The 21,079-nt window shown below is 38.2% G+C and overlaps 1 protein-coding gene across 2 annotated transcripts in view; it reads right to left on the bottom strand.

Annotated features, from left to right (window-relative positions):
- LOC112154035 (protoheme IX farnesyltransferase, mitochondrial) overlaps positions 1-13,636 on the bottom strand; it is a 29,465-nt gene extending 15,829 nt beyond the window's left edge. Inside the window, exons 1-4 of one of the 2 annotated variants that reach the window (XM_036217292.1) lie at positions 13,235-13,636; positions 11,870-12,012; positions 11,328-11,727; positions 9,875-9,999 (exon numbers count right to left, since the gene is read on the bottom strand). In XM_036217292.1, coding sequence (XP_036073185.1) covers positions 9,875-9,999; positions 11,328-11,727; positions 11,870-12,012; positions 13,235-13,265 — 699 coding nt within the window. In that variant the 5' untranslated portion in view covers positions 13,266-13,636. The remainder of the gene's footprint in view (positions 1-9,874; positions 10,000-11,327; positions 11,728-11,869; positions 12,013-13,234) is intronic. The other variant, XM_024284619.2, reaches the window with a different exon arrangement.
- Between the last annotated feature and the right edge of the window lie 7,443 nt (positions 13,637-21,079).

Below are 21,079 nucleotides of genomic sequence, written 5' to 3' on the forward strand. Positions count from 1 at the left end.
GAACCAACAAGTCAACACAATACAAGCAAGATATCGTACGCACAAAAGAACAAGGAAAGAACAACTAAGATGTTGAATTGAAGCGATGGAGGGAACTAAAAAGCACCAGGAACATGGCTGATAATTACACGTTAATAACAAATACGTATTGCTGGAACTACTTGAGAAGGTTATGCCAGTCAGGAGGAAAAAGCTCCCAAGGTTGTTCACAGTTTAAAATGAGACTGTTATGACAAAAAACTGAAAGGCCATCCACGGTCGTACAAAACCAGACCTTTTTGGTATGCTAAATCTCCTATGTGGCATTCTTCAGCTGTTCAAGACAGGCTTTGTGATTAGATAATAAAGAACTGAAGATGTGGGTGGCAGTTAGAAATCACAAGAAACAGCCTGAATAATAGCCATTGGAGACGAGACCTTTCAAAATTTGAAATATGTGGAGGAGCTAAACGCTTCGGCACAAAAACTGAAACGGCGGAGCGTGGAGAGTGACAGCTGGTTTCAATTTCAAGTGCCTGGTAATAATGTAATGTCTTCACAATGCTCAGCTGATTGAGAGTATCTAACAATAGTGATCTCCGAGGACATTTCTTCAATAGACAAGGTGTAATGGGATGCATACTTTCAAGAACGGGCTTTTAGCCTGAAGCCCGGAGGAGCCTTGAACTCCAAGAGAAGAAAACTATTCACATCAGTCAAAGTTGGGGGGAAATGAGGACGTTACAGACAAATATGTGGACGATGGAAGGAACATTAAGATGGACAGAAGCATTGAATTTAAAACGCCCTTTTGTATGGGAAAAGACTGAAAATGAGCGATACTGAAAGATATACCAAAGAATGATTGCTGCCGGCAAAAAGAGCACTGGCAGATACATTTACAGGGTCTAGCGTGGGTTGAGTGAGAACAATCACTGTTTACATCAAGATGAAAGGATATTCAAGATTTGGAACTCATCTGTAAGTAAAGAAAGATTCATGAATTCCACACTCTAAACCTTTACAAAGAAATGAGAAAATACTAGAACTACTTTAGTGTCTGGAGGAAAAAAAAAATTAGCACAACATAAAGAAACCGGTGTTAAACCGCGGTTTTAGCATGTAAGGCACACCCAGAGCTTGGGGAAAGACTTGGTAAATGTTGGTAACCACTTTGTTTTCCAGCATTGATGCCCTTGCCCCCAAAGCTTCTCAGATTGAATCAAATTAGCATGTAGGGTTGGCTCAGGGGACCGCCAAAAACAGGGCTGCTTTTAGCGATTATCAACGGATCTTAGCTTTAAAAAGAGGGTTTCCACTAGCTTCTGGCTACAGAGAGAGCAAACCCCAGCGTTAAGGAAAAGATATATTCAAAAAAAAAAGAAAAAACATTACCAGTCTCAAGGGAGAAAACTTAAATGTTCTATGTTGAGGTTCCTTATTTATTGCGGAAGTTACGCCCTAGAAATAACCAGTGATAGGTGAAATTCGCAAAGTAGGATAATTTATATATATTTTTATATATTTTTTATATATATATATATATATTCATATATTTTTCTCGCATTTCAATTAAGAGTTCAAACCTTTGTAAAAAAAATATGTTCAATATCATAGAATAAAAACAAAGATCTGCTTGTGATAGAAGACTTGTTAAGATTTCTCAAACTGAACAGGTTCTGCTGTGGAGACACAGCACAGGGAAATTGATTAATGATGGTCTGCAACCAATCAGAACACAATGCACTGCACTAAATTGTACAAAAAAAATCCACGAAAAGTGAACGGCTATATAGTGAAACACCACCGTATTCTGATTTGACTTATTCTAACGTATTTTACTGTTGTTTTAAGTTAAGATCAAGATATTCAAAACAGGAAAGCCAAAGTATTACCCACAAACCCATAAGCTACAGACGGCACTACAACTATTTACAATAAATTTGGTCAAAAAACCCCTTTCCCCAAATCTTAATCTGGATAATATTTGCTTTACGTAAAAATTTCCATTGCCATTGCAGAACTATTCCTTTTTTACTGTTAAAAATAATCAGGACTGAGCCGTTTCAATATTCTCCAACATGACAGCCATGGCACAGGCATGCAAACCTCTAACTCCTACCAGGCAAGTGTTTACCTCTACAAAGAACTGGAACAACACATGTTTGACAACCCCTCATTACAGTCCACAGTCTGCCCCAGTGAGACTTGAGAGTATTTGTCCCGGAGACATGAAAGCATTTCAACACTGCTCGATACTTTGAACGCTCCCGTTGGTGACACGCCATAAAGCGGAACAGCCAGGTCTACGCGTTGACAGAACAGTGAAATAAATACACACAAAATATTTTAGACAATGGCTTTATGTAGGGCCAGTTAATAGAGTTGTGCCAAAAAAGTAAGTAATACATTTTTAAAAACAAACAACTAGAACTATGTTCATGAAAAAAACTGCAAAGACACCAGTCACCATTGAGGTGAGTGGAGTCTTCTTTGCTGGAGTCCATCTTGGCTGGCTGGTTATTGTTGGCTGTAATTACACCGTTTTGTCAAGAACTAAAGGTTAACCATGTAGGGGTGCTTCACCTGCCCATCACTCAGTCATGTTTCATGTATTCTCAAAGGCAAACTGGTACTGACAGCTCAAAGAGATGGTTGGTATGTTAGCTTTAGAGTAATTCTTGGGTGTGGGCTTCACAAAAGATGACGACCAAGGTGCAAAAAAAAAAAATTGCTTCTTTCTTCTGTCTTGCCTAAGACATAAGTGCACTTTTTATTTTTTGACAAGACGTAAAGGGAAAAAAAATGTATCGGGATGTAATGTTTTGTCAGTAGTTCTTATGCATATCTAACAATTAAGACATGCATTCACCGATTCTTGAATTTTTGATTCAAACTTTTATTAGTCAGGTATTTTACCAAAGAAAAACTATGGCAATCAATCGGTACAGGTAAAATCAAGAAAATGTTGATTATTTAAAGGGAGATTTGGCTTGAATAAAACAATCCGTGATCTGTTTTACTTGGGAGTATTTTGTTGTTTTCTGAGAACAAGGAAAAAGTAAGGATATCCCGATCCAATCGCTAGATTGGAAATCGGGCCGTATCATGTGGTTGATGACTTGATGGAAAATTGGATTCAATATTATTCATATCATGATCAATGTTTCATAGTTCAATAGTTTTTATGGGGTCCAGATGACCCCACCCTTATATTGATGTGGGATCCCTAACATGGAAAAAAGGTGGACAGGATTTTATATCTGCCACAGACATCAGTGAAGATAAAAAATCTTTGCAAAAAAAAAAGTTCAGCGCGCCGTCTTATGGGGTCAAGATGACCCCACTTTTAATGCAAACATGCCATATGACAGACTGGCGACCTGTCCAGGGTAAACCCTTCCTTTGCCCATCAGTAGTCAGGTTAGGCTTTGGCACCCCTGCGACCCCGAAAGGGACAAAGCGGACAAGAAGATGAACGAATCCCTAGGATAGCATAAGGTTGCAAGTACAAATCTATTGGCTAAATCAAATCAAGTTATTCAGTTACAGACACTAGAAACTCTCAAAATGCTGTGCAACTTCAAATGTACACCATTTTTTCCCAACAGAGCTAATATTTTCCACACAAACAAGACCAACTAATACCAAAGTCCGATAAAAGTGATAATTGTATTTTTGGACCATAAGGCACACTTAAAATCCCTAATTTTTCTAAAGAATTAACAGTGTATCTTATAATCCGGAGTGCTTTATGGTCCAAAAATACAGTCCATTCAAAATAACCTCTTGTTAACCCAACGCTTTGTTAAATACCTTAATTTGCTTCACTCTCATTTCCCTGAGGGTCACAAATAGGTGGATTTTCCAATTCATTCATTTATCAGACCAAAGCATCTGTCTCTCCAGTGAGACAACAAGATCTCCATTTGTGCCGTTTTAAAAAGAATTGGCACCCCGCAGATGACAAAGACCAACGGCTTTAAAGAAATTAACTATTAAACAGGCCTGTCTAGTTAAATATTCATTTTAATCCAGCACTGAAAAGAGACACTAATTGAGTCCTTTTATGTGCCGTCTTTGCAAGGCATTCACAGGAAGAATGTCCATCCTTTCTCTGAGGCCGTATATGAACAGCTTGGTGGAGACCATCAAATGAAAAGATGAGAAGCGTTCATGTCAAAGATCAACCTGCTCTTTTGTTTTAACTAAGCCAGTGGAAAACAAGATCTTAAGCCCAACATCTGCAGGAAAAAAAGGGATTTCCTTTTCTTTTAAAACCATCCGTTTTATGAACACTCAAATGTCTGACCTTTCACTTCAAAACAAAAGCACTAGTTAATATTTTCAAAGACAAACACTGAGATCAATAAGGTACCACATTTTCTGCACTACGGGGCCTTAATTTTTAAAAAAAAAATAACAGTTTTCATTGTAAATATGGATTAAATCTGGTTGTATTTACTGATGTTGAAGCAATTTTTAGAAGTACACGGCGCTCTTTCAAAACAAGGTTGTGTGTTACTGTGAATACGCTGACACAGCTTTTGTGTAGCCATGTTTGACTGTTTTTTATGTGCTACTAACAAGGTTAGGAGTTAGCGTAGCCACAGTATAATTTCTTTTAGCCATATATGCCTGTTTTTTACGTGTTGCAAAAAGGTAAAGAGTTAAAGGTATTATGACTACTCTAACGAGTAATGTGTAATTCTAAGACCACACCGTGATTGGACACGCACTTTCGAGCGAAAGCTTTCAATGAAAAGTCTGTGTAAACGCATGTATGTCCGCATTTCAGGCTTCCGCACTCAAAACTCTGGCATCCATGTGTCCGTATGCAATTTTTAAAGTTTATTTTGGGGGTCTACGTATATGTGCAGTGATTGGGCGGATCAAAAGTTAAACCAGTAGAACTTTGACCATTCATGGACTCGGGTTTGGAAGTGATGTTTGTGCAGCGTCCTCAACAAGACATGGAACTGGTTAAAAAAAAATGATTATGGAAGAGAAATAAAAAATTGCGGCTTGTGCCCGGCCAGAATTCTATAACACCAAGTCCTTCATATATCGGAATAGAGCTGCGAAAGAAAAAGCCTGGAGCAAGATTGACGAAATTTGTACCGCTTCGACATTTTTGCTGCGTCTTATTTATGACTAAAGTTAAAAAATGGACCATTCAATGATGACATGCCTTATAATCCAATGTGCGAACAATATAGTACTACTACAGGAAGAACTAGTGTATTATAATTTTTCAGCACAGAATCAAATTTAATCCAACATCTACTTGAAAGAATTCTGTATTTTTGTTCATTGTTTGAAATAGTGCTAGGTAATATGGAAAAAAATGCATATTATGATATTGATTATATTGATATATTGATTTATATTGATATTGATTGAAAAAAATTTAGACAAAAATGTAATTACTTACTTTTCTCTTACTTCATTTTTTCAAGTAAAATGAAACTGAAAAGTTATAAATGAGGAAAAAAATTGTGAAGTGCCCAACAGGTTTAGGTTTGTTTTGCACAAAAGCTGAGCAATAAAATTAAAATAAAGATAGAAGAGAAATGGCACAATAGACACTTTTCTATCGCCCACACGATATGTATTGTCATATCACCCAGAACTAGTTTGAAACATAGCACATGAATTTTTTCATGTTAATTTCAGATCCAGATTGAATTGCTAAATCTTGCGAGAACAATTTTACTAAAATTTTACTAACTCTAAAAATCCACCTAAACACAACAACTGGACTTCGTTAATAAGAAACAGTCTTCAAAATTTCACATTTTTGTTGTAGCCTCCTAACTGGAAACAGACAAATCTGGTGTTTTTCTTGAAAGAGTGTGATGGTTGATGGAGTTTTAGTAGTTAGAAGATCTTGTTACAACAAACGATCCTCTCACGAAAATCTTAAAGAAGAAGAAGAAGAAAAATAGCAGTGGCAATCACTGCTGTCAAGGCTGTGTAAAATGAACCCATTTTAAGAAAATAAAAACCATCTACTGTACCTCATATATCCCTCTGCCTAAAAGTATACACATAACTTCAAATGCATACATACTTAGTTTGGGTGACGTTCCCCAAAAGAGTCGTCCTTTGTAATAAAAGACACGATTATGGTGTATTGTCTTGCAAACCCTGTTTTCATCTTTATTAATAAACAAATTCCAACAGAAAGCCTGAGTGAGGGAAATGTTCCCCCGAACAGGATAAAGAGAAGCTTGAAGAGCCGAGGAGGGGAAGGTCTGAGGGCCTGTCAGGGCTCCTATTTTCGTGCCAGCTTCACCACAGAAGACACACATGCACGCACGCTACCCCGCCCCCCAGAAGAAACTCAGTCCTTTGTCAACAAGCCAGTTTGATCTTTCATTAAAACACATGCAAACAGACATTGTTGGCTTACGCTACAGATGCTGTCAAAACAGCTGAGCGGATCTCGTGTGACAACAAAAGGCTTAATCAGGTCCCATTGCCACAGTTTGAGGAACATCAGACCTCCCGGGGGTCTTTCAGGCTCCAGCCTCGAACTTTCATCTGGCCCAATTATTCAATTAGCTAAAGCACTGGTCAGGCCAGAGAGTGATGATAACGGGAACACCAGCAAAGGCTGGAGCAAGAACCATTCCAGAAATACCAGAGAAACAGAAACCTATATAGTCCTCTCTTTGCTCTTTAAGCACATCCATAACAAACAAGTACAGACATCACACTGAAAACAGTTTCAAAAGGAGGCTCAAATTACCACTACATCTGAATATAAATCCGATTTGACATGTCTATTTACTGGCATATACTCAAAATGGGTGTCATACAATTGCTGCGTGACTTCCTTCTGTCAGTTCTTGAGCACAATCAAGTTTTAGTGAGAAACCACGTTGCTGTTTGTCCTCTGGGTATTTCCTAAGCAGAATGAAACAGCTTCAAGACATTATCTTTCTTTCCACAAGCTAATTTAAAAGTAGCGTGGCTGCATTTTTGTACAACGTTCTGCCTTCTTTGATGTCAAATATTAAAGGATTAGGTTGGAGATCTAGAACCCGTAGGAAACAACCTCGAGTCTTCCTGTGCTTTGATTTGTTTGACAGCCGTACGCTTGATTATTTGGATAAAAAAGACCTGTAGCTTTGATCAGAATCTAACCACACCTATGATTAGGCACCACTATTTGAAGGGATGAAGCAGAACAAAGTAAAACGAAAAAGTCCCTGTCACTGGATCTTAAGGTGGAATGTTTTTCTTTAATTGAACTCTACTTTTTTTCCCAAAACAATTTAAGCTACTTCAAGTTTATCACCTTTAGTAATCGGTACTAAGGTCCAGACAAAACGGAAACATTCAGGTAATCGTACAAGGACTCAATCTTTACTGCAAAGGTTGTTAGGTTGTTGAGATGCAATGCTACTTTCCACCACAAGTTCCACTTTGCTGTTCATGTATGCTGATATCATTAAAACACCGGAAGTCTTTGAGGGAGAACAAGCTTAAGGGACTAATGCAGAGAGAATCCATCTGGTATGAAAGATGCTTTTGACTTTCCACCCTAAAGCAAATGAATCTTCAAGTAATTTTAGATCAGTACTACAATTACAAGTGTATTTTAAAAAGATAATAATTTCATATTGAAAAAGCATGTCGACCCCATGAGGGTTAGAATTTCTCACCAGGTCCTTTCTATGATCAACTTGCATGTTCTCTCTGTAAATGTGAGGGTTCATTATAGCCTTGTTTCCACTGAGCCATCTGGTTTGGTGTTTTGAGTGTTTTATTTTGTTAAATGGACCCATTAAACAGTACTGACCCGTACTTCTTGGGCCCCCATCCGTTGTAGGACCATAGAAAAATGGAATGAGACGGTTTGGGGGGGAGCTGCTGAAGCCACTAGTTGATTGGCAGAAAGTGATGGTGACATTAGAAAGCAGCGGTCTATACCATGCATGTGCCATGAAAACACCAGAATTAACTGGGCCGTACCATACCACTCCTTACCAGACCGGACTGTTCAGTAGAAACGAGGCTTAAGGCTCCTCCAACAGATTACAAACATGTTTGTACAATTACAATGAATTGCTTAAAAGTATCCCTGAAAATTGAATTTAATGGGTAACCTGTGGAGGGTCTAGTCTACCCGTTGACTGTATGAGAATTGGACTGAGTGACCTCCTGCTGGTTCCAAGAGGCCAAAATCCCATAAACTTCTATAGAGAAAATAACAGCAAATTATATTTTTTCAGAATTACCATTCTTGCTCTGATAACATTTTTTAACTTGTTCTTGCTAATCCTATTTTTTTATTCATTATATATTTTTGTAGTGCAAGACTTCAATGAAAGTATGCTGTATCACTTTCAACATTTGAAATATTAGGTTGACAGATTTTTGACCAATCACTATTTACAGTCGACGTCTGTCAAGCTGGAAGTTAGCCATTTTCCATGGGTGACATCACACTCACAAAGTCCAGTTATCATATACAGTTCTGCTTAAGTACAGAAAGGATAGTGACCCCCATGACCCTACTAAGAATGACCTATAGAAAATGCATGAATTTTTTTCACTAGTAGAGTAGCTAATGGTGCAAAACTGCTTTCTCTGCGTCAATATCAGTGGATTTACAGATTCACTACTGTGAAGAGTTGGATATCAGTGTAAGGCTGTTTTTTTCACCTTCAGAACCTGTTAGATTATAAGTAAATGGTTTCACAATTACGGTAATTCAAAGAACATCAACAACGTAGGTTAAGCTCCAGTGTTGAAGGGTTAAAAGCATTTGCCAGCGTTTGACCAGACTTAAAGAAATGATCAAGCTTCAAATGACGGCATTCTTCTGACCAACTCTTTCTTAGACACAATTTTCCTCCCTGCTGCAGTCATAACTATAAAATTCAATAAAAAAATGATATTTTCTATTCATGTGGTTTTCGGGCTGGAATTAGGAAAGATAAGGTCAAGAATTTTGGCGTGCATCTATACTTGGTCAGCGCATGCTGTCTTGTGGTCACTTAAATGCCTGAATTTCTTGTGAATGTTTGAGTTTTGCTCTTTGGCATTTACAGAGCAGAGAATATTTCAAATATCTGCAGTATATTTACACACCTGCTCTGGGTGAGACGAAGAGGAACACCATTTCAGGCCATTGTGTAGATGGAAAAAAATTGGATCATTTGCGTAATTTAAGCTCAGGAATACAAATAAAAGTAGATAAACATGCACACGTTAGCATGGACATATACAACCTCATTCTCTACTTTGTGGGACACTATTGCATAAAACAGAAACTTTAGTATAACCTCTTTCCTGGTGGGGGAGAGGTCTGCCTCAAGGACACAAAACTTTAGCGTAATCAAGGTCTATGCCAAATTACAGGCCAAAAACATCACTAAGCACAGTTCAAGCCAAGGCTAAGGGAGAGGTCGCCCATTATAAAAGAATCCTTAAGTCACAGAGCAAATTCCTTTGTAGAATGTCAACACCGGGACGCAGATGGAGGCTGTACTTATACTAAAGAGCTTCTTTGTTTATACCGGGAACAAAGCTTTCAGCGGGGAAATAATGACAGTATTACAGTCAGCTTAATGCATTTTTCACATGCCCGGTCAAAACGAATGATGAGCGGCTAAACAAGAGGATGAGCTGCTGGTTTCTGATGGTTCTTGAAAATAATTCCCTGTTTACAGGTATTTGACACAAAAGGAACACATCAACAAGCAGCATGTAGAGCAGAATTACAGGCTTAAATTGATTTTCTAACAAGTCAAGATAAAAGTAGAGTAATCAAGAAATTCCATTACTTCAAAAAAATTGAACTAAACAGTGGAAGTAGTGCACATTTTCTTAGATATTCTCCATTACTTTTAAAAGTCATGAATGCAGATAAATGACCAACCTGGTTGATTGAGTTGGCAGCACAAGATGCAAGGCCTGTTCCCAGAGAAGACACAAAAAAGTTGAGGGGGTCGAAGGGCACGGGAGCCATTGAGAAACCAGCAGCTGCAGTTATAACCACCAGAGCTGAAATCAAAAGCAAAAAAATGTCAAACTTAGGGGTTTCATCAGAATTGTTTTATTTTAATGGCTTCAGCAAAGATGTAGAAGATTCAGGAAAAAAACTTTCCAGAGGAGCCATTCTTAATCTAACCATCCTCATGCAAACACAGGGTTACATCTGTGTCAGTTTTGTCTTTATAGAATCAACATTTTTCAACAATAAAAAACAACAAACATCGTTTTTAAGACTTGTGGCAGCAAATGCTAACCTTCCAGTTCTCCAATGGAACATCGTCATTTTAGAAACGTTGCTCGCTATTTTTGTGGCACTGCTAATGTTAGCCAGAGGGGTGTGAGGGGCTATAAGTTAGCCAGATAATACGTAAAAAGAGACCTCTCAACAATGGGGAGGGAAAGGGGGGCGGGGCTGCTATGTGACAACAGTCTCACCCATGATTCAGAGACAAATTCTAATGAACTCCTGCCGCTCTACAGAAACTATGTCCTTGAAAGCACAGAAATGTTTTGATTTTCTCTACAAAACAGCAAAATCAAAACTAAAAGACCACTGGTGACGCTTTGAAAATAGATCAAAAGGTGATCTAAGTGGGATTTCAAGACACGTTTCTTAATTTTACATCAGTTAACTTTCTGTTAAAAAGATGTTTTAATTGACCCTAACAAAATAAGCGTAAATTAATTTTCATTCAGACAAAAAATATTCAAATTCAACTGGCACTTTCCTTCAAAGTGACGACATTTCCTCATAGAGTGGGTGTAGAACTCAAGGTTGGTTACCGTCATACAGGTTGAATGCCTTGCCCAAAGACACACCAATTAAAACTGGGTATTACAGCCAGAGTATTGCATATATTTAACTGTAATTCCAGAGTTCAGGATTTGATTTTCAGGTCAAATAAATAAATATGTTTTACATTTCTTTAAAAAAAATTGCTTTTAAAAAGTCCTTTTATATAAAAGTGACAACCTGACCAAAACAGGAATACTAAATTAAAAAAATATGAATTCTTGCAATAAATAGAAAAAAATATGTTGCTTAAAAAATCCACATTAGTTCAAATGAAAATAAATTCATGAATTTGGTTATTTGATATTAATTACTAATAAAAATCAATGTATTTCAACACTCTCAGCCGGGAGACACCATCAACATAATTCTACATTTAACAGTTTTTCTAAAACAAGTTTAGCAGATTATGCAGATTTGTGGAATTCTTCAATGACATGACAGTTAATGACAAGTTGCTGAAATATTTTGTCCATATGAAACACCAGACCTTTTGGAAAACCATTTATGTTACACTCACAACAAAAGCCATGACGAATCCTACCTGTCAGTTTGATTTTGGAAAGTCTGGAGTAGATATCCGGTAACTCCGACACATCGAGCTTCAGCTGCTTCCACTGTCTGTCCAGCCGCGCCTGCCTCACTTCCTCCGTTTCAACATAGATATGCGGCGGCTCCACTGAAGGAGCTTCAGTTTCAGACGCCGTCCTTTCAGGCGAAGCCGCCTTCTCATCTACAGCCGGTTTTGGAGAGGAGATTTCGGGCTGCGACTTGACGGCAACAAAATCTGGCGGAGAGACGGGATCTGTGATGGGATGATTAATGGCTGGTATTCTTTCCACTTGTGTTTCAAGGCTGTCGTCTCTCTCATCCACAAAGCTCATGCTGTGTGTCTGTTTGGGGATGGCACGCTGGTGGAGCTCACTGCCATTTTTTGTAACATACTGAAAGAAAAACCAACAAGAGCAAAGCAAAATGATTAAAATGAGAAACAAAACTGAGTAGAAGAAGGTCAACATACATTTTATTCAGAGAAACATTATTGTTGTTTCAAGTCAAATGGATCAGGATTGAAGATAATGTTACCTGTCGCTTAAGGAAATTGAGATGTTGATACGTCAGCCAGGTTGAAGGGTCTCTTCTATGCAGCTGGATGAGGCAGCTAAACTTCTGGTTACTTTGAGGAGCATTTTGAAGCAGCTTTCGCTTCACGTGCACTCCAACAAAACCTGTGAGGCAAATCGGGAAAATCGAAATTCAAGTACAAGGTCATTTTTGTTCTGTTCAATGATGCAATTTAAAGACAAAAATAAGACAAGAAAAATAGATGAACAAAAAAAGCAGGGAAAGAGAGCACACTCAGAAAAACACATAGGAGAAGTACATAGATTCCCTTCCCCAATGGAGCATTTTTATGTCACAAAAAAGCTATTTTTTAAACAGCATTTTTCATCTGCTCCCGATTCACAACAATTTGAATAAAGAAATACAAACAAAAAAAAAAAAATCTGACTTAAGCTTAATTTATTGTCTGAAAAATACCACAAAAAACATGATAAAAAAATAATTTTCTTCAGAGTGAGTCTTTAATATTTGAACAACATGGCTTCACATCACATTTTCTACCTATCATACAAAGCTTTCTGGTTGGTATCAGAAAATTGAAACCATCATTTTACATTTTACTTGAAAATTACAAACCTACGTGAAAAAGGTAGTTGGGCTATTGTTTTTATTTTGTGCATAACTGATTAGTTTAAATCTTTGTTTACCTGAAAGCGGTAACTGATAATTGTGTTACCTTTCTTCTTTTAGTGGATTTTATTTCTTTATATGTATCAACCAACCCGCTATTTGGCATAATGTAAGAGCTGTGAATGAAAGACACACTTGGAATGCTGAAAGGAGCAAAAAAAAATCGAAAGTTGTGCAGATGTGTTCAGTTCTGTAATATAGAATTGTGAGATAATTTAGCTTACGTAATTTCGTGCACTATTCTGGTTTTGATGCAACTGAGCGCATCATTGACTGCGCATTTCAGAATATTTGCAACAAAGGTAGGAATACAAGCTATAAACGCACTGTGTTCTGCCAGAACACAGTGCGTTTATAGCTTGTATTCCTGGGTCTCAATGTTTTTAGCATCAATTACTCACCATCATGCTAAAATATATAATTACTGCGACCACACGTGTCTATAGTTTTGGAGATGGGGTGAAACATGGTTTAATTTTCCTTTATATTATAAAACAGTTAGATAATAGCTTATTTTTATACCTGACATTTAAGGTCATAACTTGGCTAAGTTAGCACGGATCTGTTTCACCAGAAGGCTACATGCTAAGCTAACTTTCAACTAGCTTCAGAGCTTGTAAATAAGAAAAAGCAAACGAAAAAGGGCTTTAAATCGATGTAACACGTTAGACAAAACAACACACGTTTTGGACTAACCTGACAACCGTCTACATGGTGTTTTATACATGTTCCCGAAGCAAAAAGCCGGTTGCGGTTACGACCCCTTTACATGCAGCGCGCCGCCATTTTGACCTCACTGGCTGACAAGAAGTACTTCCGGGACACGAAACGTCAGAAAGTGTTCCGAAGCGATGAAATGAAATGAAATGAAATGAAGTGAAATGAAATGAAATGAAATGAAATGAAATGAAATGAAATAAAATAAAATAAAATAAAATAAAATAATAAAAAAAGAAAAAAAAGAAAAATAAAATAATAGTTGTATGCTATATAGTCCTCTGTTGCGTTATTGAAAGTTTGAAAGATGACCTCTAAACCACACAAAATCACCTTTTATGGTATTACTACACTTAACAAACCCTAACCCTCCACCAGAAAAAGAAAGGCTTGTTTACAACTCTCAGGAATGATGGGACTGTAACCCAACACAAAGCGTAGGAAAGTAATCTACTAGTGGTCTAAACAGCAATGTGCAATAGGCCTGTAAGAATTTGGTGTCTGTTGGATGCATAATGCAGATCTATATCAAAATATCCATCATGTAGATATCTAACAGATGTGTCTGTGTCCATTGGGTTAGGGAGCTGTTAACTGAAAAATGATATTCAATGTTTCTGTGATTTTATTTTAGAGTAGGACTAATCTGTTAAACTTGCATTTGCATGTACCTCTATGTACGCCTTAAGATGTGCCTACCTTAAATTAATAGCCTACCCCATATGTCAAAGACTCAATAAAAAAAATGGCAGTGCTATTATGAAAATTGAATGTAAATTTAGAAAATATTTCAATCAAAAATATATCTTCATTTTTTTCTCAAATTGAATTAGGTCTTAGCAAAATGTTGAATTGTGATATTTGACAGTAGGCCTACCCTATTTTGTTTTAATTAGCTTGAGAAGTTGTGTTATTTTATTATTTTGTCTTTTAAATAAAGTTTAATTCAACAGTTCTGCAAGCAGGAACAAGAATATTAGAAAATTTTGCTTATGCTTCAAGCAAGTGCTAATCCCTATTCTAAAGTATACTCTTATCTGTCTCTTTATTAGGTAGTACATCTGTCTAACTGCTCGTTAATGCAAATTTCTAATCAGTCTATTAACTCAGTGCATGGCTTGTAGACATGGTCAAGACAATCTGCTATAGTTTAGACCTAGCACCATAATGGGAAAGAAAGGTGATTGAAGTGACTTTGAACTTGGCATGGTTATTGGGGTCAGAATGGGCTGGTCTGAGTATTTTATAGACTGATAATCTACTGCAGTTTTCACCTACAACCATCTCTAGGGTTTGCAGAGAATGGTCAGAAAAGGAGAAAATATCCAGTCAGTGACAGTTCTGGGGGAGAAATGTATTGTTGATGCCAGAGGTCATAGGAGAATGATAGGTGTTCCTAAATAAGTGGCCGATGACTGTAGATTTTTTTTTCCCAGTGGAAAGCTAGATTAGACTCATTATTGCCTTAAATGAATGGGGTGATTGGTCACACGTTCCAGAGAGGAGATCCCCCCAAAACAGCAGTCCCCAACTTTTTTCATACTACACTGGCCTGGGTTCACCTTGGAGTCCCCCGAGCGGGGCAGGAGGAAGTCTGGGTGTGCAAGTCCTGGTATTTCTACTAAACTGCTGCCTCTACTTCAGGTTTTCCATAAAAGATGGATTGGTCTTTGAGGAGATGGAGAGGGTGATGATTGCTGACCTCATGCAAAAAAAAAAAAAAACTTTCCAGACAAGCAATAAAATCATCTTTCAGTGCATGGATACCCACTCTGGTCTGTTCTACTTCACTTTATCCCACACTGACTGGGTCAACCTCAAATTTGGTTTTGTATTGAGAGCTAAAACAGAAGTTTATTTCATAATATTTATTTCTGCATACAACTTTAGATTTCCGTTTTCGGATTCATTTCTGCAAAGGTTGAAGGAATGCATTCCTGACTGGTTAAGGCTGCCAAGTGAATGGCTTTGAAAGGCACGAAGTCAAACCATAATCTTTTGTGTAACAATTGTTGGTTACCACAACCGATGACTGACATCCATCCTACGATGTGGGGCTAACATTAACAAAATCATCTGTGAGCATGTCCTAAAGCTTCCCGAGACTGAAGTAGAATTCTGTTTGTTTATTTCTTCTAGAAATAGTTTATTCCCTGCCAGAGAGTGTAAATTGAATTGACTCTGTTTGGAAATTCCAAGAAACCAATCCATTTAAAGATCCAATCCAAGGAAAATTTTGTTTTTGGTGTTCTTAACATGTTCTTGTGGCATTTTTCTGATGACTGAGGACATTTATGGAGAAGATTAATCCAAAAAATGTATTTATGAGATTTTTTTTTAAATTCAAATTACTCTGCATTAACTACTCCCCTCTGCAACTGAGAGAGGAAAGGGGGCAGGGTTGCTCTGCCCCAACAGTCCCTCCCACATCTCAGAGGTGAATATCTAATGAACTACTGCCGCTCTGCAGCAATTTTGTTTTTTTAAGATTTTTGGCTATAATGGCATAATCATAATTAAAAGACTACTGTTTGGGATAAAATAAAAAAATAAAAATTATCAAAGGGAGACTTTAATCCTGCTGCCTCACATTTACTTTTGCTTCTTCTACCAATGTACACATCTGTGGTTTGTCTTCAGTTTTACCAGTTTTGTTGTTAGTTTCTGCTTAAGGAATTTTGTGACTTTTTCCTCAAATCAGAAAACTCTGTATGTTTTTGATAATTTCATGCTGAACTGCAGTGAGTAAATACAAAACTAAGCATGCCTTTAATGCCCTCAGTCCATGGGGCAGACCAGCAAACAGGACATGGAGAACAGATGGGAAAAACAGAGCGGAGGAGCTGAGAAGCAACAGGAGGAGTTCGTGGGGCGTGCTTAGGCCAAAAGCGTCTTTGAAAGGGTCTTTACGGTTACTCTACCCCTCGTGGTGGTCCCGGCATGAGGGCTTTTTATCACTCCGCTTTCACTGCATCTTAAAAAAAGATGAAAAAGCTGTAAACATCCTCTCTAGAGAGCAACAAAAGAACAAAAGGATTGAAAGGTTCTGTTGTCTGGGTGATGACATAGTTTATCAGAATAAAAGCTGGCTCTTGTCAGAAAAGGGATGCTATCTTTTTTCTTAAAGAGAACTGTCATTCTTTTTCAATATAACAATGGTGGCACAGTTGATGTTAAGGCTAGAAATGTCTGTATAGTTGAAGCAGAATAAAAGTAGAACAAAATAACCAAATTAGAAAGTTTACAAATCCTAGAATCTATTCAGATAGATTAGATCTTGAATTGTTATTTTACAGTAACATACAAGGAAATGGACCATAACTCTTAGATTAGGACTAGATTTGAAATAAAATAAAACACTTTAAAGAACGCTTTTTGTGCTAGTGAATTCAATACATATGAACATGTAATTTCTGAATAAATAGTCACTGAAATTCTTTGACTTTGTTGTTTGGCCTTAAAGTGATAAAGTCTAAAGAGACAAAGTGATTTCAGGGCAACCGTGATTGATCAAAGAAGCAAAAGTAATACAAAAGTAAGATATGGTTTCTTGGACAGGTGTGAAAGAACTCATCACATGACTGGCAGAACAGGTGTTTTAATTGTGGAAAGTTTGCTTTCTTATCTTATAGGGTCCAGATGACCCAAGCCTTACACTGACAAGGTATCCATTCCATGACAAATGTGGATGAAGGTAGAGAGGATTTCATTTCTGCCATGGTCACCAGTGAAAATCAAAAATCCTTGAGATAAAATTTCAGCACGCTGTCTTGTGGGGTCCATATGACCCCACTCCCAATGTCATCATACCTAGAATAGCACAAGGGCTACATAGTGTAATATGAGTGTACAGATAATGTCTTGCTAGCAAAGGGTCCAGTTGGGAAGAGATGTGACTCTGAATGAGTCAGAGAACTAAAGAAACTTTTTGATTCCACTGACAGTTTTCATGTTGTTGTTCACCTTTCAGCACATCCTGTCAGGGGGCGCCACAGCAAATCAGCTTGAACTGATTTATACAGGTGGTTTGGCAGAATATTTTATGCTGGATGCCCTTCCTGACACAACCCTGTATTTTATCCAGGCTGGGGACTGGCACAGGGAGGGTCAGATCTAGGTTATCTGGCGGCTACATAGTTAGCGCGAAAGGGCCTTCCTAAGGACCCACACTGGATGAAGCTCATCGCACCCCCTGGGAGGCACCCCGGTGCCAGTCCTACATGCAGTCAACTGAGCCGTCCGGCCCCCATACTGACGAGTTTCATGTGAAACATTTTCTGGCCAGATGTAAAGGCAGCTAAAAAAGTGGGTTAAAATTGCAGCGTATTGTAATGAAACCGCCCTCTGAAGACAATTAAAGGAGCACTGTGGAACTTCACTATCACTTCTCCTTATCAATCTGATGATAAAACCCTAGGCATGTACACCTATACAGGGGGGTGGGCAGAGAGGAATGGGTGTATCTTAAAGGGAGCAAAGGCATGTCTTGCAGTTCCATTTTAACCTAGGCTGTTCACACTGAACTGCTGCTATCTGATTCTTGCACACGTACCAACAATTGGAAGAAGCTTGGTGCCAAATGTCAAAGAAGTGACCATGTCTTGAATCTCGATCCAGGCTTTTTCTTTCACAGCTCTATTCCAATATATTTAAGGGTGTTCAGACTAGCAAAGTCTGTTGGTTCGGACAGAGTATGCGTAATTTGTTCCAGATCGAGTCCTGAAGATTGTATTTAGATTGGCGTCTATGGGAGATTTCTGTTTTGGACCAAAGTTTGTAAACAAAATCACGAAACTAAAGATCTCTTCAGTCACTGGCCAGGAACTATGAGGCGGGTCAAAACGACAAGAGAAAGTCAGAGATGTAGCTCTTTAAAATCCTTGTCGGGATAATTGACTTACTAAAACTTTATATTTGAATTACCAGTTTTGAACCCCAGGAACAATAATTTTTAATTGTTACTTTGGTATGGCTCAATCCGATTGGAAACAAACCAAGACCACTTTGAAAGATGGATCTGAGAGTGGTTCCTGGTTCCACACAAGGGCTTTCTTGCATGGATTCAGACGGAAAAGTTGTTCTGGATTGTCAGGGAAAACTAATTCTGGAGCTAGTCTGAATACACCCTAAGACTTGGTGTCATATAATTCTAGTCAGGCACAAACCAGAGTTATCAATTTCTACTGGAGGCACTTGAATGCTTCCCATATGTCACTAACTAATCCGAGTCCTTGAATGGTTAAAGTTTCACTGGTTTAATTTTCAATGTACGTTAAAGAGCTGCACGTTTTGTCTATGTGAGAGTATATACAGACTTTTCATTGAAAGTGGTCACTTGAACGCTTGTTACCGAGGTCAGTGTGAACGCATTTGCCTCACAAACAAGCTGCTGCTCTCATGTGGCCGTTACAATAAAGCCAATGTGATTTTTTTATTTCTATTTAAAATTGTGTCACACATAGAAACTTACTGACTGACTACAATAAAACGTTCTCCTCCCAGGAAGCCGCAGTAAATGGTCCGGTCAGACAGCAGAAGTCTCTCGGAGCTGTCATCACCTCGCTTCGTCTGCTGTGATTTACAAGAACCGTCCCAGTGGCTTTTGTGCCATCACTAATCCCTCGGGGATGACCCGCCGCACGGCAGTGAAGCCGACGGAGGCAGACAGCGCCGCATAACTCCAAGCAGAAACAGATGCAGACACTCGTGCTTATAATTGATTTTCAAGGGCAACTTTTTGTTGTCATAGTTCGTCTAACGAGCTTCTGGCTGGCGCCCTTCATGTCAGACATTTAAGCCACCTCCCCCTCCAATGAGATGGCACCACATTAACATCACACATGGTTTTTTGCTTGGAAAGGGACCCTCTGCCAGTCTCAAACACTCAACAATGCATATAATCTCTGTATTCTGAGCTTTCTGAGATCTCTCGCTGGAAACCAATAAGGACAGGTATTCCCAAGCCTCGTGACCATCAGTGTTTATGTCTGAGATCACTCGTGTCTTTTGTGGGCCTCCGTGGCTGAGCTTCTAATTGGCCATGGCTCATCAATCACCCGGAGGAACCTCTTTGACCAAAAATCTCATCCAAACAGCCAAGAGGAGTGAGATCCTTGGAATGGACTCCGTGTCTCCCAGAGGCCTAAAAGCAGGCTTTGGGAGGGGAGAGTGGTTTTTGAGAAAACCGCAGTTCCTCTAAATTGATGTCAAGCGATGTATGGGTCTGTCGTTTGTCTTTCTGACATGCAGACTGCTTCCTTTTAACATATATTAATGACAAAAGGGTGTTTTTATGATTAAATAATTACTTTTTATTAATGCTCAAGACTTATGGGGTTGCATTTAAACCAAGTCTCAAACAGTGTCTGTCAGCTGAATTAACCATAAATAGTGTTTTCTTTGTTTTTTTTTTTTCTTTCAATTGTCTTTTTCTCATGCCTATAAACTGAAATATTCATGTCATTAGGGTTTTTGGTTCTGGTTATAGAAGTCTTGTAAATGGAGGGTAACTTATAGGTGACTAAAGTGCAGAAAACATGCTCCAGTCAAGTCAGAGGGGTCAGAGAGACCCCTCGGCCACCCCGCGCTTATTATTTGGTTTGGCTGCACTGCTTAAGTCCAGGATTTTGGCCATGGTGTGACACCCACAAATTTGTCAGAAGGAAGAACAAGTCCACCGTGCATGTGGTTTCTGGGGTTACGGTAAAGTCTCCACATGTCTTCATATTCAGGGACAATGTGTTTTTTCCATCAGTTTGGCTGTGCTCATTATTTATCCCTCCGACCATTGAAAAACATTCATATTCAGCACAACAACAACTTACCTTTTAATGTCTGTCTAGAGTTTGAGGAGAAGTTTTGACCTTCATTTGCCCTTTCCTCATCAATAGTTATTCATTGTGTTTCTGTTGTTGTAGCTCCAGACCGCAGCAGCACCCGGACCAGATGTGAAACAGTTTCTCTCAGGTGTGCGCTTGCATCAGAGTCATAAATCCACAAAGCCCATCTTCCTAACTCAGCTTCCCAACAGAAAAGGTACACAGGGGAGGCAGAGATATTGCGAGACCGCATGTTCCTGAAAGAGTCCATTTACAAAATGGACTCTTGTCTTCCTCCCTGCTGAAATAATGTTGGGTTTCAGGGCAATTTTTTTACCATCAGAAGAAGATTTGCTGCCTGGTTCCTGTGAGGCTGGAAATTTGAATCAGCAGGAAGACACGGTGAGGAAAAGGTCAAACAGGCCTTTCTTTGAAATTAGGTCAAAAATAAAAAGAGAAATTGTTATAAATATATTTTGTTTGGATTTCAGTAACCTGGTTTTTAAAATGTTTAAACTCAAATAATCCTCTATTACTGCGTCTTCATCTGATTTCTACAAGATCCTGTTTGTTTTCCAACCTTCCTTGTCCCAGTCTTTGCTGAATAGAAGGAGAAGGGGAGAATTCTGTCATGATACGATTCAGAGTAGCTCATTCTAAATAGTTCAGTTTGTCTTAATTTAATAGAACAATTCCTGTAGGTGACCATTAGATTTCTATGAGAGGAATCTTTAATCTAAGATTATTCCACAGCAGAAAGGTTCTTCAAAAGTTCAATTCAAACATTCTTTTTGTCAAATCTATTTCTTGCATGTTGAAGATTATTACTAATGAATTTACAGTCAAAGTGGCAGGAAAAAAACTAATTTTTGGCAGAAAAATGACTATTTTATGGATTTATTTAAAAACATGTAAGTATTATCCACCATCTATGGATTTTATCCACTCTATCAAGCATTTTTAATTGTATCATTCCTTGATTCTGTCTTTGAAATGTTGCTAGAAT

The sequence above is a fragment of the Oryzias melastigma genome, linkage group LG19 (genome assembly GCF_002922805.2).
Source record: "Oryzias melastigma strain HK-1 linkage group LG19, ASM292280v2, whole genome shotgun sequence".
Lineage (NCBI taxonomy): Eukaryota > Metazoa > Chordata > Actinopteri > Beloniformes > Adrianichthyidae > Oryzias > Oryzias melastigma.